General features: G+C 40.3%; 2 protein-coding genes across 2 annotated transcripts; one reads left to right on the top strand and one right to left on the bottom strand.

Annotated features, from left to right (window-relative positions):
• Positions 1-1,357: 1,357 nt before the first annotated feature.
• Positions 1,358-17,392, top strand: phyhd1 (phytanoyl-CoA dioxygenase domain containing 1). Its single transcript, XM_079658253.1, has 11 exons — positions 1,358-1,499; positions 4,285-4,443; positions 5,084-5,159; positions 5,257-5,304; positions 6,293-6,348; positions 6,430-6,492; positions 6,594-6,615; positions 8,055-8,183; positions 8,569-8,685; positions 14,454-14,580; positions 16,474-17,392. The coding sequence occupies exons 1-11, from the start codon at positions 1,467-1,469 to the stop codon at positions 16,523-16,525; spliced, it is 882 nt and encodes a 293-aa protein (XP_079514379.1). The 5' UTR covers positions 1,358-1,466; the 3' UTR covers positions 16,526-17,392.
• Positions 16,963-21,677, bottom strand: dolk (dolichol kinase). Its single transcript, XM_079658252.1, has 2 exons — positions 21,530-21,677; positions 16,963-20,255 (listed from the first exon to the last, which is right to left on the bottom strand). Exon 2 carries the CDS (start codon positions 20,250-20,252, stop codon positions 18,555-18,557), a length of 1,698 nt encoding a protein of 565 aa, XP_079514378.1. The 5' UTR covers positions 20,253-20,255; positions 21,530-21,677; the 3' UTR covers positions 16,963-18,554.
• Positions 21,678-22,316: the final 639 nt, after the last annotated feature.

Raw genomic sequence — 22,316 nt, 5'->3', positions numbered from 1 at the left:
GGATGACATTAAAGATAATACATTTGTTGGAAATACTCATTATACTAACGATTAAAGTAAATGTATCTTAAATGTGTACTCCAGTACTCTGTTATTGATTAAATGTATACTTATTGGTACAATAGATTTAATTGAATCCTAGCTATTAACCCTGAGTTGCCACCAGATGACACTGTAACTATTTAATTTTATTTTTTTCCCGTGTTAAACCAATGACAAGGTTGACATCTAGTGGCCACAGTGTGTTACTGCACCTCCAGTGTTTGTATGCCGCATTGTAAGAGTTAAAGTCCAAATCCCATTACGGCTTCTGTTGGTTACAGTTTAATTGATTTGGACGGTCACTAGTGAAACGGGTACATTCAATGAAAATCAAATTCAATGTACAGGCTTATGTGAACACTGTTCTACATGAACAATATGGGAAGTTTATAAAAATATTAACTGATGGATCCAAATATCCAGAAAATGGTCTAACTAGTTGTGCATTTTATGTTCCTGAGTTAAAAGTCAAAGTGGGAAAGCGTACAAGTGATCACATTGCAGTATATACAGTAGAGATGATGGCTATCTCTCTAGCACTTCAGTGGGTAGAGGAAATACAGCCAATGCGAGTGGCCATTTGCTCTGACTCCAGTGCAGCTCTGGAGAGTATAAACAACTTCTCTTCAGAATGTCGTCAGGATATTTTACATGCAATTTTACAAAGCATGTTTAGGTTAGTTCATCTGGGAATTGTTGTTCAATTTGTGTGGGTTCCAGCGCATGTGGGTATTAGAGGGAATGAAGTAGTGGGTCAACTGGCAAAATGTGGTTTGAAAGCAAACCAGATTGATATTATGGTACCCATCAGTAGAGCAGAAGTCAAATCTTTTACAAAAGTGGTTATCAAGCAACAATGGCAAAAACTATGGGACAGTAACACCAAAGGAAGACATTTATATCAGATACAAAGGGAAGTAGGAACAGGAAGCATGTGGGGGAGTAGTAGAAGAGAACAGAGCATTAACAGCAGGATAAAATTGGGACACTCTGGACTAAACTCATCACTGCATCTGATTGGAAAACATCCAAATGGCAATTGTGATGGTTGCCAACAACCAGAGACAATATATCATGTATTTTTTAGCTGCCCGGATTATAACAGACAAAGATTCATTCTGAAAACTGCACTGGAACAACTCAACATCAAGGACATGGATTTCAAGGCAATATATGAAAGTAAATCAAGAAATGAAGCAAACAAGCTGATCTTCAAATTCCTCAAAAGCACTGGTCTGAGGATAAGGATTTAATATGAACATGTAATAACTCAACAGTAGGTGGCGACATATGCTCCAAATGGAAGCGATTCGCCATTAAAGAAGAAGATTGATTTGGACAGGTCACGTGGTCGGAAATCAGCGACTGCAGGCTGGAGTTTGTCCGGAAGATTCACAGGAGGGAGATTTCTCCGAGCAGAGAACATGGATTTTATGACAGATCGGGATGTGCAAAAGGTGAGCGTTACATTCAAATAAAAAGTACACAAGGTACAGTGACATGTAGCTCACTTCCATCAAGTACTGTGTCCTTACCGTGTACTTATTCATGCTCACAAACAACCTGGAACTTGATTGTATGCAAACAAACGTGTATTTACACCAAGTATATCGACATGTTTCAGTGTGCTGTGTGATGCTCCTGCAGGATTGTGTGTTTATATCGTTTATATTCATGTAGTTCACGTGACGGCACATTTGAGGCTCATTACATAACCTGCTGCAGCCACAGGTGACCTGTCCTGCTGTGTGAAGCAACAGATCTGCATTTTACAGTAAATCTGCCATTTAGCATTGTAGCATTATACAGCACTTTAAATACAAAGAGTAATGACACCACCAGGACATAACACCAAGATCAAATCAATCTCTTTCCTTTACCAGGTTAGCAAGTTTATGCAAGAGTCGATGTTTCACAAAGTGCTTCAAACAACAGACATAACATATTATCTAAAGGATTTGAGAATATACACAGTGTATGTTATTCTAAACACGATTTAAAAATATGTCTTCTATACATGCATTGCACCTTCGTGTGAAAAACAACTAAATAGTTGATCTTCAGAAAACTATGCACTGATTGTTCTGTATAAAGTGTCCTTTGACATTTCAAAATTAGAAAAAAACAAACAAGTCACATCCTCCAAAATATATTCCACAGTCAAAATACTGTAAAAATGATAAAGCCAAACATGCTTCTAGAGAGGCACAGGGGCTGCATCTGAGAAGCCAAAGGACACGTCTCCATTAGTGATATCCTCATGTGACCACAGCCCATAGTGAATGCACTGGATGACTGCTATGATCTGTCTGTAGTGTTGTAGTTCATCTAGTGCAGAGGTGCCCAGTACGTCGACCGCGGTCGACCGCGGGGGCAATGCTGGTAGATCGCGAGTCATTCATACATTTAAAAAAAATCCAGCTCCGTTAAAATAGACAAAACAGGTTTTGATCCCTCCTCCTTTGGCCTCCCTGCCACTTAATTCAGGAGTTGACTTGATTGACAGAAAAAGCGACCTATTGCTTTCCAGTCTGTTAACACAGAATGCAAAGCGATACAAAATCAGTCAAGTGCCGGGAGAGACAAACAACAAAATGAGTGCGGGAACGAGCAAAAAGCTAAAGACATACCACTTCCACACAGAATGGGAGGGAGAATCTTTGTTTGTGATGTCACATTCAAAGGTTATTTGCCTTATTTGTAAAGCAAGCGTCGCTCTGCCAAAGAAAGGTAACGTGGAGAGGCATTATCGGAGTGTTCACAAGGCATATGACAGCGACTTCCCTCCGAGTAGCGAGTTGAGAAAGGTCATGTATTATTGCTACACAAACATTATCTCTTCGTTTTAGTGTCGCCAACTCGTTTCTAACATGCAAAAAGACAAACAAATGCGTCTATGGTCGGTGTATTTTCGACCTTTCCAATCCAGAAGAGATCTCTCTCTCCCCCGTCTGTTTGCAAGGGGGCGGGGCAGTTTACACACACGCAGCTGCTACATGCAGCAACACACGGAGGAGATGGTGGAGAGAAGCGCTCCAAGGTGTGGTTACATGTTACCCGTCTTGAGGTGGACAATGCTCGTCACCAAAAGAGTTTAGCTGCGGTAACACGAGCAATTTGTCTAAACATTTAGCAAAAGTGCACCACATTCAGACGGAGGAATGCACCGGGTTCGACTGTCTTTCGAGTAGCTCTGTAGCCCCATCCACGAGTAACGTTTCCACGTCAGGTGTTATGTATGCTAGCAGCAACACACGGAGTTAACTACATTATACAAACATGGGTTAATGATTAGAGGTAACTGAGTTATTTATTTTGTTAAAGTTTCAGCTATTCTGTTTATAGTTCTGTCATCAGATTATTTAATAAGATTTGTTAAAACATTGTTGTTTCTTTTGATGTGAAATATTATTTATTTAATTCAAATAAAAAGCAATGTTAATTTTGTTCACAATTTGTTAAGTTAATTTAATAATATATGTATTTTTGAATCAAGTATTCATCTTTATTGTCTTCATTGTTAGTTTCCACATGCCTAAAACAACCTCAAACTAAATCTAAAAGTTGATGGCTAAATAAGAGCGTTTGAGAAATTGTGCAAGGCACACAGTAGTCCGAATAGTCGATTAATCGTTTCATTAATCTATAGATTAATCGATAATCAAATTAGTCGTTTGTTGCAGCCCTATTGTAGTTATCCCATGTAAAAATAAAACGTGTTATTCAGCAACCCTTGCAATTTGGGTTTTTATTTTTGGTTGGTAGACCTCGGTTAGCTGGTCATTTCAAAAGTAGCTCACCAGCCAAAAAAGTGTGGGCACCCCTGATCTAGTGCATATTTGTTTAGGTAAACGCATGGGTAAACGCTACAAGTATATAACGATATCATGGAATATGATGCAGATGAAACTAGCAAACATATAAACATACACATTAACGCAGCTGTAGGATTAACAACATATATTACAGTAAACACTGACAGGGGACACTTTACCGCACATTGACTACTTTTATATTTCATACACTGAGCTGATAATACTTTTACTTTAATAAGTTAATGAATCCAGGACTTTCATTGGACTTGTTAAAAGCTCTTTGTGCATTATCCATGGATTTGTTTTATTGTATTCATATTGTTTGAGTAGTCTCATATTCTGTACACAGTACACACTGTAAAGCCCCCTGAGACAAATGTAACATGTGTGATATTGGGCTATATAAATAAACTGAGATTGACTGCAGTACCTGGAGGAGGGGTACGTGGTTCTGGACGGGCTGTTGACCCCCCAGGAGTGTGATGAGCTGAGGCAGAGGATGGGGGACATGGTGGAGGAGATGGACGTCCCCCAGCACTGCCGCACCACCTTCTCCACCAACCACGACGAGCAGCTGAAAACTCAGGTGACTCAGCTTCAAGGAAGGGTTGGTTATTTCAAATGATTGGGTTTTTATTTTAGATATTTGTTTCATTCATGTTTATTTATTTTATGTTATATCATTTATTTATGGTATTTTATTTTACTTATTTTATTAAACTTGTTTGTGTTTATATATGTTTAAAGGCATGCTTTCATTATTATTTATTTTTTATTATTGTATTTGTATAATCTTAAAGTGGGAGCAGGGATGGGGTTAAAATGTAAATGAATAAACATAAATAGGCCCTGGATGTTTATTATAAGACATTATAATATATGACATTGTAATACATTATATATATTTATACATTCAGAACCATCTGCTCAAAGCCATAGATAAGTCATAAACTGTGTCAAGATATCCCATATTTATCCCACTATGTTTTTTCTACATGCTTTCCATCATATTGTCATATTGCACTAACAGATGCAGGTAATATTCCTCAGCTGCACAACCTGAGTGTGTCTGTAGCCCCCCCCCCCCCCCCCCCTTAGTGTCCCTCCTCTCAGGCTAGTAGCAAACACACGGTCCACAGAGTATTCAGTGTTTTCAGTGTCAATGTCTGAACCCCCCCCCCCCCTCCCCCTGTATCAGATGACTGACGTTAACCTTTGACCTGCAGGGAAACGCAGACTATTTCATCACCAGTGGAGACAAGATCCGCTTTTTCTTTGAGAAAGGAGTTTTTGACGACAAAGGTGATCTCTATTTGGAGTTCTCTCCTGCCTCTACTGAAAGCTCTCTGTATCACCAAACGCCACATTAGATGGGTGAAGCTTTTTTCTTGTCTTGCAGGGGATTTCATCGTACCAAAACAGAGGTCGCTTAATAAAGTCGGACATGGTGAGATTACTAAAAATAGATGTCCAAACATCATGCAGAGCTTTTAACAAGTCCAGTGACAGTCCTACAATCATTGACTTATTTAAGTAAAAGCAGAGTTCGAGTTAAGCTCCCATAAGGAGGGGTCTGAGCTCCCACGGACGCAGTGAAATCATACATCTGTGGGGGTCGCTACCAACAACCATTATTTTAATCACAAATAATGCATGTGTCAATGTAATAAGTATTATTTACGTTAACGAGGTAAATAGGCTAAAAGAAAAACATGTTTTCCAAAGGAACTACGCATCTCTTGAATGACAACATGCCAGCACTGCACCTCCGAGGTGTGCAATACATTATTGCGCAATCTATGCCTGTGAGCGTGCTGCGCGAGCCGAGATGATTGTGTGTGTGTGTGTGTGTGTGTGTGTGTGTGTGTGTGTGTGTGTGTGTGTGTGTGTGTGTGTGTGTGTGTGTGTGTGTGTGTGTGTGTGTGTGTGTGTGTGTGTGTGTGTGTGTGTGTGTGTGTGTGTGTGTGTGTGTGTGTGTGTGTGTGTGTGTGTGTGTGTGTGTGTGTGTGTGTGTCAAAATGTGCGGTAAAATGTCCCCTGTCAGTGTTTTACTGTGATACGGTATATGGTGTTAATCCTACAGCTGTGTTAATGTGTATGTTTATATACTGTTTAATCTGCAGCATTGCATCATACTCCTGAGATCATCATATATAGCGTTTCCCTACACATTTGTATAGCTTTGAAAAAATATCTTGTTTTTCCCAGTCACTTCAGTTGATCTAAATCTTCTGGAGATGATTCTTTACTGGAGAGGGATAAACATTTTGAATCTTAAATCTGACTAAAGCTTTCACATAACTGTACTGCAGTAGAAAAGTACAATATATCCTTAAGATGTGTTGGAGTAGAAGTGATATAAAACTGAATTACTAAAGTAAAACAATCTCAAATGTGTCAAACATGAAATACCTAATCCCAGTTTTTGTCTTTAGCACTGCATGAATATGAGCCGTTGTACAAAAAGGTGACACATTCCCCCAAAGTCCAGGTGAGTGAGCCGTTGAATATCAGAGAATAATGCTTAGTCCCTGAATAACTCACATTGAATACATAATGCATTTGATCTCAGGGCTTAGCGAAGAAGCTGGGCCTCATCAGTCCTGTGATACTGCAGAGCATGTTCATCTTTAAGGTAACACTTTACATCGATATGAATGAAATGTGTTGTTGTGTTTACATCACGCTGTGTGTGTAGTTAAAGATATCAATATATGTTCCTTCTCTCTCCCGCAGCAACCAGGGATTGGTGGAGAAGGTTAGCTGATTTCGTTTTCTAAATATTAAAATAGTTTTTCTTTACCACTGTTTACAAAGATATTTAAAGATATTGTAATATTGTATCTCTTGCAGGATCTGCTGTAATATCAATACATTGTCTGTTAACCATTTAAACTGAGATGTGCTTTATAAATAAACGTACCTTGCCTTGTCTTCAAAATAAAATCCGAGATGAGTTAATAGAGAGGCGAAGTCCCTCCCTTTCCGGGGGACCTCCGTGGGACCTTATTTCGGAAAAATTATGTATTGAAGTCAATGGAGAGAGAAAGATTATCTTTCGATCCCGTTTGAATTGTGCCACGAATTACACATATGATTTTTGTCAATTTAAAAGATAATTTTACAAGTCAACATTTTTTAAATGTGTCGTAAAACTGTGAAGTGACACTTTTTTTTGTGTGAAACTGCTCAATGAACTACATCTCCCGTCTCGCACCACACACCAAGACGGCCGTCACATTGGTACATTTCACTTCTTTCTTTCAGATTGAGGCAGAAAGTATTAAAAGAGGTGAAAATCACTCCAAGTCTGGGCATGTTGAGAGCTGTATATACACAACAGGGGAATTAGTCGGTTCCGTGAGAGCCAGCATGCTGGACCGGGATTCTGGGATTTGTAGTCCTTCTAGTTGCATATTTTTCATAGTCTTATATTTCAACAGTTTTAAGACAAACTGTGACTTTTTTGACATGGAAATTATTTTTTAAGATTGACAAACATCATATGTGTAATTCGTGGCACAATTCAAACGGGATTGAAAGATAAGCTTTCTCTCCCCATTGATTTCAATACATACTTTTTCCGAAATAAGGTCCCATGGGTCGGAAGTAGATGGGCGGGACTTCGCCTCTATGCAATAGATCAGTGGATCCCGACTGGGGGTATGGGACCCCTAGGGCAACTTGAGGGGATTGCAGGGGGTATGTAGAAAGATTAGGAATTGCAATTTATTTCCACACAAAAACAAACTTTTAATCAATGTTCCTAATCCTGGTGTCCGGCCTGGCTCTGCGTCTGAGAGGAACAGCTCCTGCTCTCAGGATGGTTTTGATGGGGATTGTTTAGCAATTTTTATTTTTGGAAGACCAGCAGGCTCAAGTGTCTCATTAAAAGTCTAGTGACTTAATCAAATATTTTAAAACTGCTAGAAGTGAGACCTAATATTATTATTTTTCACTCACAATAAGTGTTAATGTCCACTTTAAATGCATTTGTATGAAGGTATTTTCATTTAGGAGCAGTTGGGTTGAATAGGGTTACAAAGGGTTTAAACATGTAGGTGAATGATCAGAGGGGGGTGAGGGGGTTCTTTTAGAAAGGAGACCAGCTCGAGGGGTACATGAGACACAAAAGGTTGGGAACCACTACAATAGATCTTTTAGATCAGATTTGATATGGACTGTGTTTTTTTAAAGTGACGCCACATCAAGATGCTACCTTTCTGTACACGGAGCCTCTGGGCAGAGTGATGGGCTTGTGGATCGCTCTGGAAGACGCCACCGAGAACAACGGCTGCCTGTGGTTCATCCCGCGCTCTCACAACAGTAAGACTACCTTTCATTTACATTGTGACGAAATGAACCATTAACTGGGGATACAATGGAAACAAAAGCAGAGGAGGGATCCCACTCCCGGGCCAAACAGACCCGGAATAGAGGTTATGTGTACAGAATAAACATTGAGTCAAATAACAACATAGACAATCCATATGACAATAATTGAATGTGTGAACAAATGGGTTCAGCAGGATGTGAAAGAGATTCAAGGTGCTGCCACGATGACTTCATTCTGGATTGTTAGTGATGTTGTTTGAGGCACTCATTTCTCTTCTCAATATCTATCTAAAATGGAGTTTCCAAAGGATACATATATCCCCTGATAACTGACTCTATTGATTTTATACGTAATAGTTTCTAATTGCTTTTGCAGGTGGTATATCTCGGCGTATGGTGCGTACCCCTAAAGGCACGTATCCCATGACTGACTTCACCGGGCGAGAGCAGACCTACGATGAACAGAAGTTTCTTGTTGCTCCTGTTAAGAAAGGTAAGCCACTTTTGTTTTTAACCCTTGTGTGGTGTTCATATTTGTGTTACTCAGCCAGTGTCCGTGGGTCTGGTGGACCCGCTGCCTTTTTGGCCTTCAATTCAACACAATCAAACTATTTGATGTCAAAATACTCAACAGATGTTTACTTCATCTCAATTACAAGCAATATAAACAGCATATATGGTTAATATTTGCCCTTTTACATTTGTTAGATCACATTAATGAATTAAAGTGCTACTTGTTTTTCTGCCCGCTGACCGGCTGGTCCTGTGGCTCGTCTTTCTTTTGTAACTAGCTGATGCTCAATCTCATCCTCTTCTTCAAAGTCACTGTCAGACTCAGAATTCTCAGAAATGTGATCCTCACATTCTGAAGCCTCTTCCTCTACATCAGGGGTGGGGAACCTTTTTCCTCTCAAGGTCCATTTCAATTTTTTCAACATCCTCCGAGGGCCGTACAAATGATTGACCTCTGCTTAAAAATACTAAAATGTGTGGCATGACCACCAAAACAGAAAGATATGGACACAAGATGTGTGCAAATGTATTTAGTTTCCTATCCATGTGAACATGATTTGAGTGGGGGGGGGGACCTCACCTCCTCTAGGGGGTCCTCACCTCCTCTAGGGGGGTCCGGGGGCATGCTCTCCGGAGATTTTTTTAAATGTTGAAGTTAAAAGCATCAATCTGGTGCACTTTGAGAGCAACATTAGGAGATCTATGGATACATCTCTCAACACCCATATGAAACAGAATTGGAAGCAGATTTATTTTTCTTTATGGATATTTTACAAATCACTCCCCTTTCCAACTGTATTCTTGTTTATTAATAACAAAAAATATTTTACCGTCATATAGTATTTTATACCAGTTTACTTTAACTATAATGATCATATACAGATGTGCCTTACCTCACTGGTTGGAGAAAAAGCTTCTTATATTCATTAGCATAGCTAGCTAACCAGATGCTAATAACAACAAAGTTATTGACTGTATGATCAGTATGACAGATGAGCAGATCGCCACTGGGCTTTCAACTAAAGACACAGCCACGCAGAAACTGCGGCATGTGTACGTCTCCTTATGGGTACTGCCATTTGTGAAGTCCCGGAGCCGCGTTCTGGTGCTCTCGGGCATAACTGCACCCCTGTCAGACGAGACATATACCACGTGATGACACGTTAGGCTCGTGTTGTGTTCAAGGACCCTGACCTTGGCCAGGAAAAACAGGCACTCGCTTGTTTAATTATTTTGCGGTCTAGATTTCTTTTTTTTTTTAAATGTGCATGTGTTTATAAATTACCTCGAAGGCCGTATCAAATGTCTCGCGGGCCGTATACGGCCCGGGGGCCGGAGGTTCCTCACCCCTGCTCTACATCATCATCAAATGGTTCACTCTCTTCCAGAATCATTTGCAAGGCCCTCTGAGCAGAGAATCTTTTGGCCATCTTGATCAGTTGTGATATACGATGGAGTATTAGGGCCACACTTACCAAAAAAAACAGAGATTTCGAGAATAAAGTCGTAATAATACGAGAATAAAGTCATAGTTACAAGAATAAAGTCGTAATGTTACGAGAATAAAGTCATAATTACGAGATTCAAGTCGTAGTTTCATAAGTGACTTGAGAAGGAGACAACAGGAGCGTCCTACAATAAAATTAGGAATGTGGAGCACCTTGTGAAGCAGTACTTTAGTTTAGGTTTCTCAAATAACGAAATACTTAATCTTTTGGCACATCAGCATCAGATTATCATAAGTATTAGAACTTTGAAAAGGTTGTGCAAGAGACTATGTCTATTATTTCGAAGAAAGAACCAAACGGACTTGGAGGAGATTGTCTCCTTTCTGCAGGAGGAAATGGCTGGTTCCGGCCGATTTATATATACAGTCTATGGTTCTGGCCGACTACAAGGCTATCGTTGGTTACATCTACGAGCTGTTCAAAGGGGATTTGTTGTTTCACAAGAAACGATGAGACTTGTAATCAAGGCTTTGGATCCAGAAGGAGTCTTGTAGTGGAATCGGAATGAGCTCCCCATTGAAATAAGGACAGCAGAAAGCTTACACATCTTCCGGCGCATACTGAAAACTCATCTCTTTCGACTCCACTTCGAGCGATAGAATTACTAACAAAGCACTTATATACTAACAAAGGACTGGCTTATCTATAGCCAGTTGAGTAGCACTTGAAATGTTTGGCTCTATGAAACCTGGTGTACTTCTATGATTCTGTTTTCCTCAAGTTTGTATCTTGTTGGTCGATTGCACTTATTGTAAGTCGCTTTGGTTAAAAGCGTCAGCTAAATGCAATGTAATGTAGTCGGCCAGAACCAGCCATTCCTCCTGCAGAAAGGAGACAATCTCCTCCAAGTCCGCTTCTCAAATCACTTATGAAACTACGACTTTAGTCTCGTAATTATGACTTTATTCTCGTAACATTACGACTTTATTCTCGTAACTATGACTTTATTCTCGTATTATTAAGACTTTATTCTCGAAATCTCTCTGTTTTTTTTTTTCTAAGTGTGGCCCTAACACTCCGTCCTAGTGATAAGGACCCAAACTGGCAAAGCTTTATTTATTGTGTCTCGCCCCAAATGTGCAGCTGGGATAGAGTGTGAAAAAAATTAAGATTGGTTCCCGCAAGACATAATGCGGGAATGTGAGAGCAGACCGGTGCCCATGCTTCAATTTATCAACAATGCTGCAACCTTGGCAGGGGCAGAAGCACAACAGTCTCACACATACACGTACACACACACACGCACACGCACGCACGCACGCACACAGAGAAGACCCAGATAGGTGCACAGGACCTACAATTTCCAGCCCCGGGTCCATTGAGTGTGGGTTTGAAAAAATAATTTATCATATCATTTTTCTTTTGCTAAATAATGAAAACGGGTCCCACAGACCCGAATACCATACATGGGTTAAAACTAAGTTTGGAAATGACAGAAATCCTTAAAGAATTATAATCTTCAAGCACTTTCTGACTGAGGCTATATTATGGATACAGTTTTGCCTAACATGATAAAGTATCTGCATATAATGTTTATGTATTTACACGCATTATACAGTATGCACAATGTGCATTGTTTAGTGCTGAAACAAAATGTATTATTTATTTTATTACTTTCTTTGTGCATTACTACTTACTGTTAATGGCTGAACACATTGCTTTAGGGCGACTGTGGCTGTGAGGGAGTGTGGTCGTCTTTCAACCAGAAGGTTGTGGGTTCGATCCCAGCCCATGCAGTCAACATGTCGATGTATCCTTGGGCAAGATACTTAACCCTGAGTTGCTCCCGATGGCATGGCCAACGGTGTTTGAATGTGTGTGAATGTTAGGTCCTAGAGTAGGCTGCAACAAACGACTAATTTGATAATCGATTAATCTATCGATTAATGAAACGATTAATCGACTATTCGGACTATTATGCCTTGCAAAATTTCTCAAACCCTCTTATTTAGCCATAAACTTTTAGATTTAGCTTGAGGTTGTTTTAGGCATGTGGAAACTAACAATGAAGACAATAAAGATGAATACTTGATTCAAAAATACATATTATTAAATGAACTAAACACATTTTGAACAAAATTAACATTGCTTTTTATTTAAATAAATAATATTTCACATCAAAAGAAACAAGTATTTTAACAAATCGTATTAAATAATGTGATAACAGAACTGTAAACAGAATAGCTGAAACTTTAACAACATAAATAACTCAGTTACCTCTAATCATTAACCCATGTTTGTATAATTCAGTTCTAGCTGGACTTTTTCTCTCTTCATGCCCTCAAGAGGCATTTTGTTTAATATTTTTTCTTATTTGTTTTTTATTTTCCAACCTATGAGAGGTTTTCCTACGTTTTTCATGAAAACATGTCTGAGGAGTGTAGGGTTTGGGAATTATGGCAAGTTTAAAACATTTTTGGGGGAGAATTTCAAGTTAACTCTGTGTGTTGCTGCCATGGTTGCTGCTAGCATACATAACACCTGACGTGGAAAAGTTACTCGTGGATGGGGCTTCAGAGCTGCTAGAAAGACAGTGGAACCCGGTGCATTCCTCCGTCTGAATGTGGTGCACTTTTGCTAAATGTTTAGACAAATTGCTCGTGTTACCGCACATGCTAAACTCTTATTGCACTTTTGGCAACGAGCATTGTCCACATCGAGACGGGTAAAGTTTAACCACACCTCGAAGCGTGTTCTCTCCGCCATCTCCGCAGTGTGTTGTTGCATGTGTTAGAAATTAAAATCAATGTTTTGATGGTATAATGTAGCTTAAACATACCGTCAGTTTAAACGCTCTTTTATACTGAAAAACCAGAAATTCTTGTGCACAAGCAGTTAAGCTTTTATTCTGAAAATCCTTCATCTACGGTTAGCATGTAGCATGTGGCTAATATACGATTTCCTAAAGAGGTGAATTGAGAAGCGAAATGACTTGGTGTGGTGAAAACCGAAACCTACTGATTTAACACTACAACTATAAATGTCGAGGTACTACCATGTTGAATATTAAATGAAAGTACAGTTTATTTGAATACATTATTGTTTACAGACGAGAGTAGCATGTGACAACATCCGGAATGACCGGAAACCAAACGAGCCGAGAAGTATTTTTTAGAGTATTGATTACAGCGTTTAGAATGTGTTAAATGAAAAGTGATGAAAGAGAATATGAGGAGAAACTGCGTGTTAAGCATATATTGAATGTGAAAAGAACCTATCCTCTGTTGAAATGCAATAACGGACATTGGAGACGAGGTGAGCCGGCTGGCGGGGAGGAGCCAGCAGAGGATATATATAGCAGCGCCGGAGGAGAGATCCGCTGTCTTCTTCTTGCTCAGGAGAACCAGATCACAGCTGTTTTCTGCCGGAACAATATTCTGTCTGTAACACTACCGCGCCTTTTTTTAATTAAAGTATCCCATTTGAATCTTTTCAGAGACTCCATTTGGTCTCATTTTAAAGCTTCTCTCCTGGACGCGAGAATAAAGAACACATTTAACACATGTAGCAGCCACGTGTGTGTAAACTGCCCCGCCCCCTCGCACACAGACAGGGGGAGAGAGATCGCGTCTGATCCAAAATACATCATAGACGCATTTGTTTGTCTTTTTGCATATTAGATACGAGTTGGCGACACTAAGACTGCGATATAATGTTTTTGTAGCAATAATACATGACATATCTTTTTTAAATGTCTCCAGTACCGATAAAAAGACCAATAACTTTGGAGCTTAATGGCGCGTAAAACACACGTGATGACGTCACCAACGAATCGACGACTGAATTAGTTGGCAACTAATTTGGTAATCGATTTTAATCGATTAAGTCGATTAGTTGTTGCACCCCTAGAGTAAGGTACACTGCTCTGTATGAATGGGTGTGAATGGGTGAATGACATGTAGTATGTAAAGCCCTATGAGGGGTCTTAAAGACTGGATAAAGCGCTATATATGCACAGTCCATTTACCATTTACATTGCGGCTGTATTGTTCTGTAAACAGGGTTACAAAAAAGTACAGTAAAAAACGTTCCCAGCTGTGAAAGGTTGCCAAAAAACACCATATAGTCTCTTTTATACATTGTCATCGTATTTGAAAAATGTAATGAATCAACTTAATCTAAAAATGAATATGTAACTTTTTAAATATTATCCAATATGCATGTGATGAAGGCTGTTGAACTGTCAGGATTTGCTTGATTTCATTGTGAGCCGTGCGCCTCCTCTTCTCTCCGGCTCCAGGAAGTGTGGTCCTGATCGACGGGGAGGTGGTGCACCGCAGCTCTGAGAACACCTCGGAGGATTCCCGTCACGTCTACACCTTCCACATCATGGAGAGCCAGGGCACCCGCTGGAGCCCCGACAACTGGTGAGAGCCCGCTGCGTCCTTCTGTAGCACACGTTGGTCCTCTAGACTAGAGAGCAGATCGCTGTCACAGTTTCACATTATAAAATATGAGTTCATGAGCTGAAACATTGAAAACACAACCCTCCGGATTTTGCACATTATTAGTGCTCATATTTTATTTTAGATTTGTTTACGGGTATATCTATATTTCATCCATATTCCATATAAATAGTGTTATATTTGATGGTTCTTTTCTAACAATCAATCTTTAACTGTTTATGAATGCATCGTATACACCAAGGCAGATTCCTCCTATATGTATACTTCTAATAACAATAACAATAAACCTGATTCTGATCTTTAGGAGGTGGGATGTGTTTGAATCAAAATTGTAACTTTGCCAAAAAGATTTACAGTTGCAAGAAAAAGTATGTGAACCCTTTGGAACTACCTGGATTTCTGCATAAATTGGTCATAAAATGTGTTCTGTCTTCATCTAAGTCACAACAATAGACAAACACAGTCTGCTTAAGCTAAAACCACACAAACAATTATATGTTTTTATGTTTTTATTGAACACACCATGTAAAGATTCACAGTGCAGGGTGGAATAAGTATGTGAACCCTTGGATTTAATAACTGGTTGACCCTCCTTTGGCAGCAATAACCTCAACCAAACGTTTCCTATAGTTGCATATCAGACCTGCATAACGGTCAGGAGGAATTTTGGACCATTCCTCTTTACAAAACTGTTTCAGTTCAGCAATATTCTTGGGATGTCTCATGTGAATCGCTCTCTTGTGGTCATGCCACAGCATCTCAATTGGGTTGAGGTCAGGACTCTGACTGGGCCACTCCAGAAGGCATATTTTCTTCTGTTGAAGCCATTCTGTTGTTGATTTACTTCTGTGCTTTGGGTCGTTGTCCTGTTGCATCACCCATCTTCTGTTGAGCTTCAATTGGTGGACAGATGGCCTTAAGTTCTCCAGCAAAATGTCTTGATAAACTTGAGAATTCATTTTTCCGTCGATGATGGCAATCTGTCCAGGCCCTGAGGCAGCAAAGCAGCCCCAAACTATGATGCTCCCTCCACCATACTTCACTTGGGATGAGGTTTTGATGTTGGTGTGCTGTGACTTTTTTTCTCCACACATAGCGTTGTGTGTTCCTTCCAAACAACTCAACTTTGGTTTCATCTGTCCACAGAATATTTTGCCAGTAGTGCTGTGGAACATCCAGGTGCTCTTTTGCAAACTTCAAACGTGCAGCAATGTTTTTTCTGGAGAGCAGTGGGTTCCTCTATTTTATGACCAATTTATGCAGAAATCCAGGTAATTCCAAAGGGTTCACATACTTTTTCTTGCAACTGTACTTTTAAACATCCATTTTGTAATTGCAGTGGGATTTTCTTGTTTTATCAATTCTCCACATCTTTTTTATACCTTTTGACGTTTCCAATTCATAATAATAGTATTATACATTTCAAAATAATAATGTCAAAGAAAATGGTTAAAAGATGCGTTTCTGTACATTATTTTCACTACCGTTTGGCTAGCCCAAGAAAAGACACGGCTGCCTGTGTTAAGGGTGTGTTTGCAAAGGAGCTCATTTTGTCGGTGTTATGTTTGTTAAAAGGAGTACGGACAGGATTTATGTTTATAAAACTTTGTAGAAGAGTTTAGTAGTAGCCAAGGAAGAAACAATTGAAATGTTGAAGTGGACCCAAATCACATATAGCAGATACAAAAGTACTTTAACAGTTTAATTCATATAATTTCAATCAACATTTCAGAGTGCCCTTGCAAATGCTTCTAAATGAAACGTTTGAATGATAAGAGGAGGAAGGTTGTGTTCTTCTCACTAAGCCTGAAATTTCTCCAGTTGTCATGCTTCCATCTGTTTGTGTCTTCAAAGGCTGCAGCCCACTGAAGAGCTCCCGTTCCCGCAGCTCTACACTAAGTTATGACATGTTGGGCTGCAGTTCATGGACAGACCTGAAGGAGGCACCAACACATATGAACTCTCTGAACCACAGATAAGAGCCATTTCTCTGAAGCTACAGTACATGAAGGCTGCTTTCAGGCAAAGTCACTACTGAATTAATGGTGACTCACAACACCTTTTTAAAATAGGACGTTTTTATACAAATGAATTTGAGATAACGTTTCTAACAGCTGACATTTAGGTCTACTTTTATTCAGCAAATCAAACAGTCAAATGTGTGTCAAAACAAGACAGTAGATTCCTTTTATTTTATTTTGCAGACAACAGTAAGCATTGCTATTTTCAAGTATGTTCATGTTAAGATGAAATGAAAAAAAAAATGTATTTTTGACTGGATTATCAATCACAACATTCAAACCTTTTTTGTCCATTTTAAAATTAAACTGTGAAACCAAAAGGTGTGTGTGTGGGTGTGTGTGTGTGTGTGTGTGTGTGTGTGTGTGTGTGTGTGTGTGTGTGTGTGTGTGTGTGTGTGTGTGTGTGTGTGTGTGTGTGTGTGTGTGTGTGTGTGTCGTCAGACAGACTATTTTCTTTGTGAACTAAAATAGGAGGCATAACAATTGTATGTACCTTTGTGATGCACTCAACATGCAATATTACATAAAAAATGTAAGGATGATGGTAAAAACAACAGTAGTATCATGCTAATAAATAAAAAAACACAAAATAACTCTTACAGATGATCAAATACCATAAGGCTGTTAATGAATTCATGCTGAAAACATGTTTCAGGTTATAATCTGAAGCATCCTCATCCAAAACGATGAGATTAAACCTGACGAGGATATGTATGTAAAGCGTAATGAAAGTTAATAAAAAGAAAAAGGTCTTTGTACATCATTTTTGACCAAAGCACATCTACAAACTCCGACAATATGCAAGGTTTGAAGGCTCAGTATCCTCAGAGGAAATATTTATATTAAGTCTACCTTTAAATGGGTCCCATCAAACCTCAAAGAGAACCATACTGCAGAATACCTGTGTACATGTTACTGATATCACATTAGTGTCATGCTAGAGCAAAGTAGATGAAGTATAAATCAGCCCTTATAAAGAGAGGGACTGCCATGCGTTCATCTACATAATGTGTGATAGAAAATATACTTCTTAAGGCAAATACTCTCAGCAGTATTCCTTCATATTGCCGTCGGAGAGACAAAATAACATTAAGAAAAAGACTACGCTAACTTTAAATAATGTTCTTCAAAGGCAATACAAAGGTATCCATTAGCAAAAGGGGAACAAGATATTGATCATTGGTGATTCGCAATGTGCCGCTAGCAGCATCTGTACCGTCCAGAAGTGTTTAAGGACATTTTTTCCACTTTGCTAATCCCCTGTTGCATAATTCAGGAGGTTTGGTGTCATGTATTCTGCGATGCTCGTCTTATTCCTTAAAGTAACTGGTATAGAAATGACTTGTGATCTGAGGGCCGCAGATTCTAATGTCACGGGAGACCTGATAGGAAAGTGAGAACACAATGTATCTCGTTATTCATTCTCTTCGTCTGATCCAAATGCTTTTCTCCCATGGAACAGATACAAAAAAGGACGGGTACAAAAAAATTGACGGTTCTTGTTCCTAATCTGTGGAAATGTTTCGCCAAAGAACCTTTTTTTCCAGCTGTTTCACTGATAAATACAGTTTTTTTTTAGAACTTCAGAAAGATTTGTACTGGTCCTTAAATCATAAAGACAGGAGCAACTGATTAAAAATGGATCGCTAAAACGTTTCTCATTTTCCTATCAGCTCTTTACTATTGAATTATTTTGTGCCCCCTTTGTTTGTTGACATTACATTTATCCGGCTGTCAGTCTGTTACCTTTCTTGTCTTGTGCTGATCAGTCAACTGACAAAGGGATTTCTGTTACTAAATTTATATTTTTCCAAATTACTCAAACTTTCCCGCCCCCCAAATCATCTTCCTTTCTCCCCCTGGAAAGAGCTGAGGAGAGCAGGAAGAGTCTGTTTTTGTTTCTCATCTCTCCCATCAAAGCTGCAGCAGGATGAAGAGGTAGAGGGGGAGGAGGAGGTTGTCTATTTGAGAGGTGTAGGCTTCCAGCATGGCCACAAGAGAGATGGAGCCCACGATCCAGGAGTAGGTGGAGTTCAAATTGATGCTCCCGTCGAAGATAAGGAACATGGCCACGGCGATAATCTGGGCAAAAATAGACGTCGCAGTTCCCTCCATGGTTTTCTTAGTGCCGGGCCAACGGATCTCTCCCATGGTGCTCCCGAAAATAGACGCCACCGTGTCCCCCACCCCGACGGCCAAAACACCGGCGTAAGGCACCAGGCCTCCTGCCCCGGGGAGGACCCCATGTGGAGCACAGGGTCCCGGGAACAACCATAAGGGTAGAGACATGCCTATCAGCAGGTAAACATGGGTCAGGATAAGAGGCCCAGAGTCCCGCTCATCGAGGAACAAAGTGAGGAGCTGCCTGAGGAGCTGACCGAACGGCATGATCCGGAAATAACGCACGTACTCCAGGAACAAGAAAACCGCCAAGCAGCCCACAGACGCCACATGGAGCAGCTGCCTGTCGTAGATCAGCCCAGGAACATACGTAGCCACCACGATGAGATGGAAGTACTTCCGCACAATCGTCGAGGCCTGGTGTTTTTTGGACCCGGATTGGCGCTGGTAGTTCTGGTGCAGCACAACGCAAGTGGCCACGGCAACCAGAAAGAGCCAGTACCCGAGCAGACACAGCCTTCTGTCGTTCAAAGTCACAAAGTCCAGCAGCCACATGAGCGGATGCCTGCCGATGAACAAGGAGAGCCACGGCATGAGGATCCCCAGACCCAGGACGGCGGTCATCATGTGGAAGAAAAGTGACGACACCCAGGTTTCCGACTCCATGAAGCAGAAGAGCAGGGCGAAGAAAACCCCCAGCAGCAGCGAGCCTACAACAATAACTGGCAGGAAGTAGTTCACAGGATCACCTTTGACCTCTGCAAGGTTCAGGGAGCGCTTGATGAGCTGGTTGACGATCAAACTGATTCCCCCGACGATAAGGAGCGCCTCGCCGGGGGTGAAGCTGCGAGGCAGGAGGTAAAGCACTATCAGGCTGAGATAAACGAAGATCAGAAGCACCTCCAAGACCTCGATGACCTCTGAAACGGTCAGCGTCTGTTTGGTGGTGTAGAGGATGGCACTTCCTGCCATACCCGCGATCACGCATGTGTTTGTGGGTACTGGTCTGGTGATTCCCAGTGCGATCAGGGACAGAAACAGAGCGAGCATCATCCCAGTAATGGTAACCACCATGGAGAAGCGTTCAAAGTAGACGTTCCCAGAGGCAGAGCACTTTTCCTTCAGCACCAGGCCCAGCAGAGGCATCACCATGGAGGCCGGCACGATGCCGCTGTTTGCCGAGGGGCGAAACTGGAACACGGCGCCTCCCGCTCGGAGAAGACGGTCCCATTTGTGCTGCACGTAGAACGCCTGGATGAAGAGGGCCACGATGCACCAGGAGTGCTGGTTCCACACGGCCGTGTGGACGCACAGCACCATGGCCAGAACCACGGCAGACTCCACGTACGCCGGGTTGATCTGCATGGCTGCAGGGGGAGGAGGAGAGGAGAGAGGGAGGGAGGGAGGGTCTGGAACAGATGGTCTGCAACATTGAAGGCCTTCTTCGGTCACTTCCTCTCGCTGACACATCATATGGCAGCTATTTTTCATTTGCTAAGGATAGAAAAGGGGGGGAAATATAAATCAGTGAGGTTCCAATTATTGGTACAGGATGTACGATACGGCACATCTGGTGACGTAAACAATTCATGTCCGATTTCTTTTCTTATTCATATCATAATAATAATCAGAACCAGAATACCTTTATTTGTCTCACAGAGGGGGGGGCTTACATTGTTATAGGGAAAGTAAAGCATTATAAAAAAGTATAATTAAGAGGCATGCATAAAATATTAAAGAAAAAAATAGAAATAACACAAAATACAATTTTCAAAAATACACATCCATGGATGGACAACAAAAAGTACCAGTAACAGTATTCTTTTGTAGAAGGTATAAAGTAGTGTGATAGCAGCCAGGTAACAGTAGTAAAGTGGAAGTATATATATATATAGATATATATACGTATATATCGCACAGTTATTTACAGATGTATTACAGTAGTTGAGTTGTCTAAGATATAGGAGCCAGTAATAATAATAAATATTATAATAATTATTATAATAATGTGTAATAAACAGGACAGTAGCTATGGGTTTCATCTGAATGTGAAACTACAAATTGAAATTCTTCACCAACTATCCTTTTATGATCTGTTTCTTCATGAGTCATCCTATCCTTAAAGTGAACCTTGCCCCTGCTTTTTCTGCTTTCTGCCATGAACTATGGCCACACTGAACATTCAACCAGACAGTGTGAAATGCACACACATGGTATGAATGAGGCCCCATGAGAAAGGCATGGTCTTTCTAAGCTGTATTTGTTGTAATGGTTGCAAACTTGCTAATTTGGTTATTGTATGTCTCTTTGTGGTCATTTTGCGTTTATTTCTGGTTGTATACTGTCTTTTTCTGGTTGATTTGTGTCTTGTTATGATAATTTTCGTAGTTTTGCGTCTCATTCTGACTTGTGCCCAGGCAATAACATTACATTTAAGCAGGGCTCTGGCCCAGGGGCCCACAAACCAGGTCAAACACCCGTCCATACGTTGAATGGTTTTCCACCTGGGCTAAATCATCTATGAAGGTCTTGTAAACCGCACATAAGACGGACACACTGAAATATCCTCCAGTCATTCGTAACATCCATGCTAATAAAGCCGCGCTAGCCCTCAGCAAAGGGAGAAACTCGTCCACTCGGCGAGCCAAGGATGCTGCAACCTCGCTCAGAGAAAAACAGCCGAGTTATCAGAACGACACAGAGGCGTTTACAACCACCGCTGCAGGGCGGGAAATAAAACCAACGTTCACGAAGACGAGCATACGTACCTCATAGGTGGAGGGATATCTGGACGAAGGAGCGTGGTTACACGAGCCGGCGCCGTCCTTTTACCAGATGTATTTCCTTTGTCAGCTGTCTGCTCTCACACGCAGAAGGAAGGGGCCATATTTGACAGCCGGGTCACGTGATGCAGCCGTAAAAATATCTCTTAAAGGCCTGGTTTTCTTTGTTTTTAATGTGTGTTTATTTTATTAAATCAATTGTTTGAATATTGTGATTTTAAGAAAGCGCATACAGTGAATTGTATCCATCAAAAATATATAGTTTTTAATAAAATGTGTTTTATACCTGAATTCTACAGGTTTTACAGGTTTCTTGTGCTTTTTATTGTTTTATTTCTGTATTTAAAAAATATGATTACCTATTGTTATTATTATTATTATTATTATTATTATTATGATTATGATTATTATTATGATTATTATTATTTACCATGATCTTTCTTGTGCCTTAGAGTATTCATTTCTATATTCAAAATATAATATAACCTTGTTTTTGATTTATTGGTTTTATCGCACATTTGAATGAGCTTAAATGCTCACTTTTGTTATGTATTCCCCTTGTCTTTACTTGATGGTACAGCACCTACCTACCTACTTTCCCTGTATATGGTGTTTTTTGTAAGTTTTTATTAATATTATAATTCAGTTCAGTAAAATACGTGAATAACACATGCACGAACACTCAATTAAGCCAAAAATGAAGCACTGACTGCTGTACTATCGCACCCAGGAATCCCATTGTATTCTTAATTCATCCATGGATCCATGGATG

This window comes from Notothenia rossii, assembly GCF_949606895.1.
Source record: "Notothenia rossii genome assembly, chromosome: 11".
In the NCBI taxonomy this organism is placed as follows: domain Eukaryota; kingdom Metazoa; phylum Chordata; class Actinopteri; order Perciformes; family Nototheniidae; genus Notothenia; species Notothenia rossii.
The sequence above is the reverse complement of the archived record's forward strand: the minus strand, read 5'-3'. Positions and strand labels throughout refer to the sequence as shown.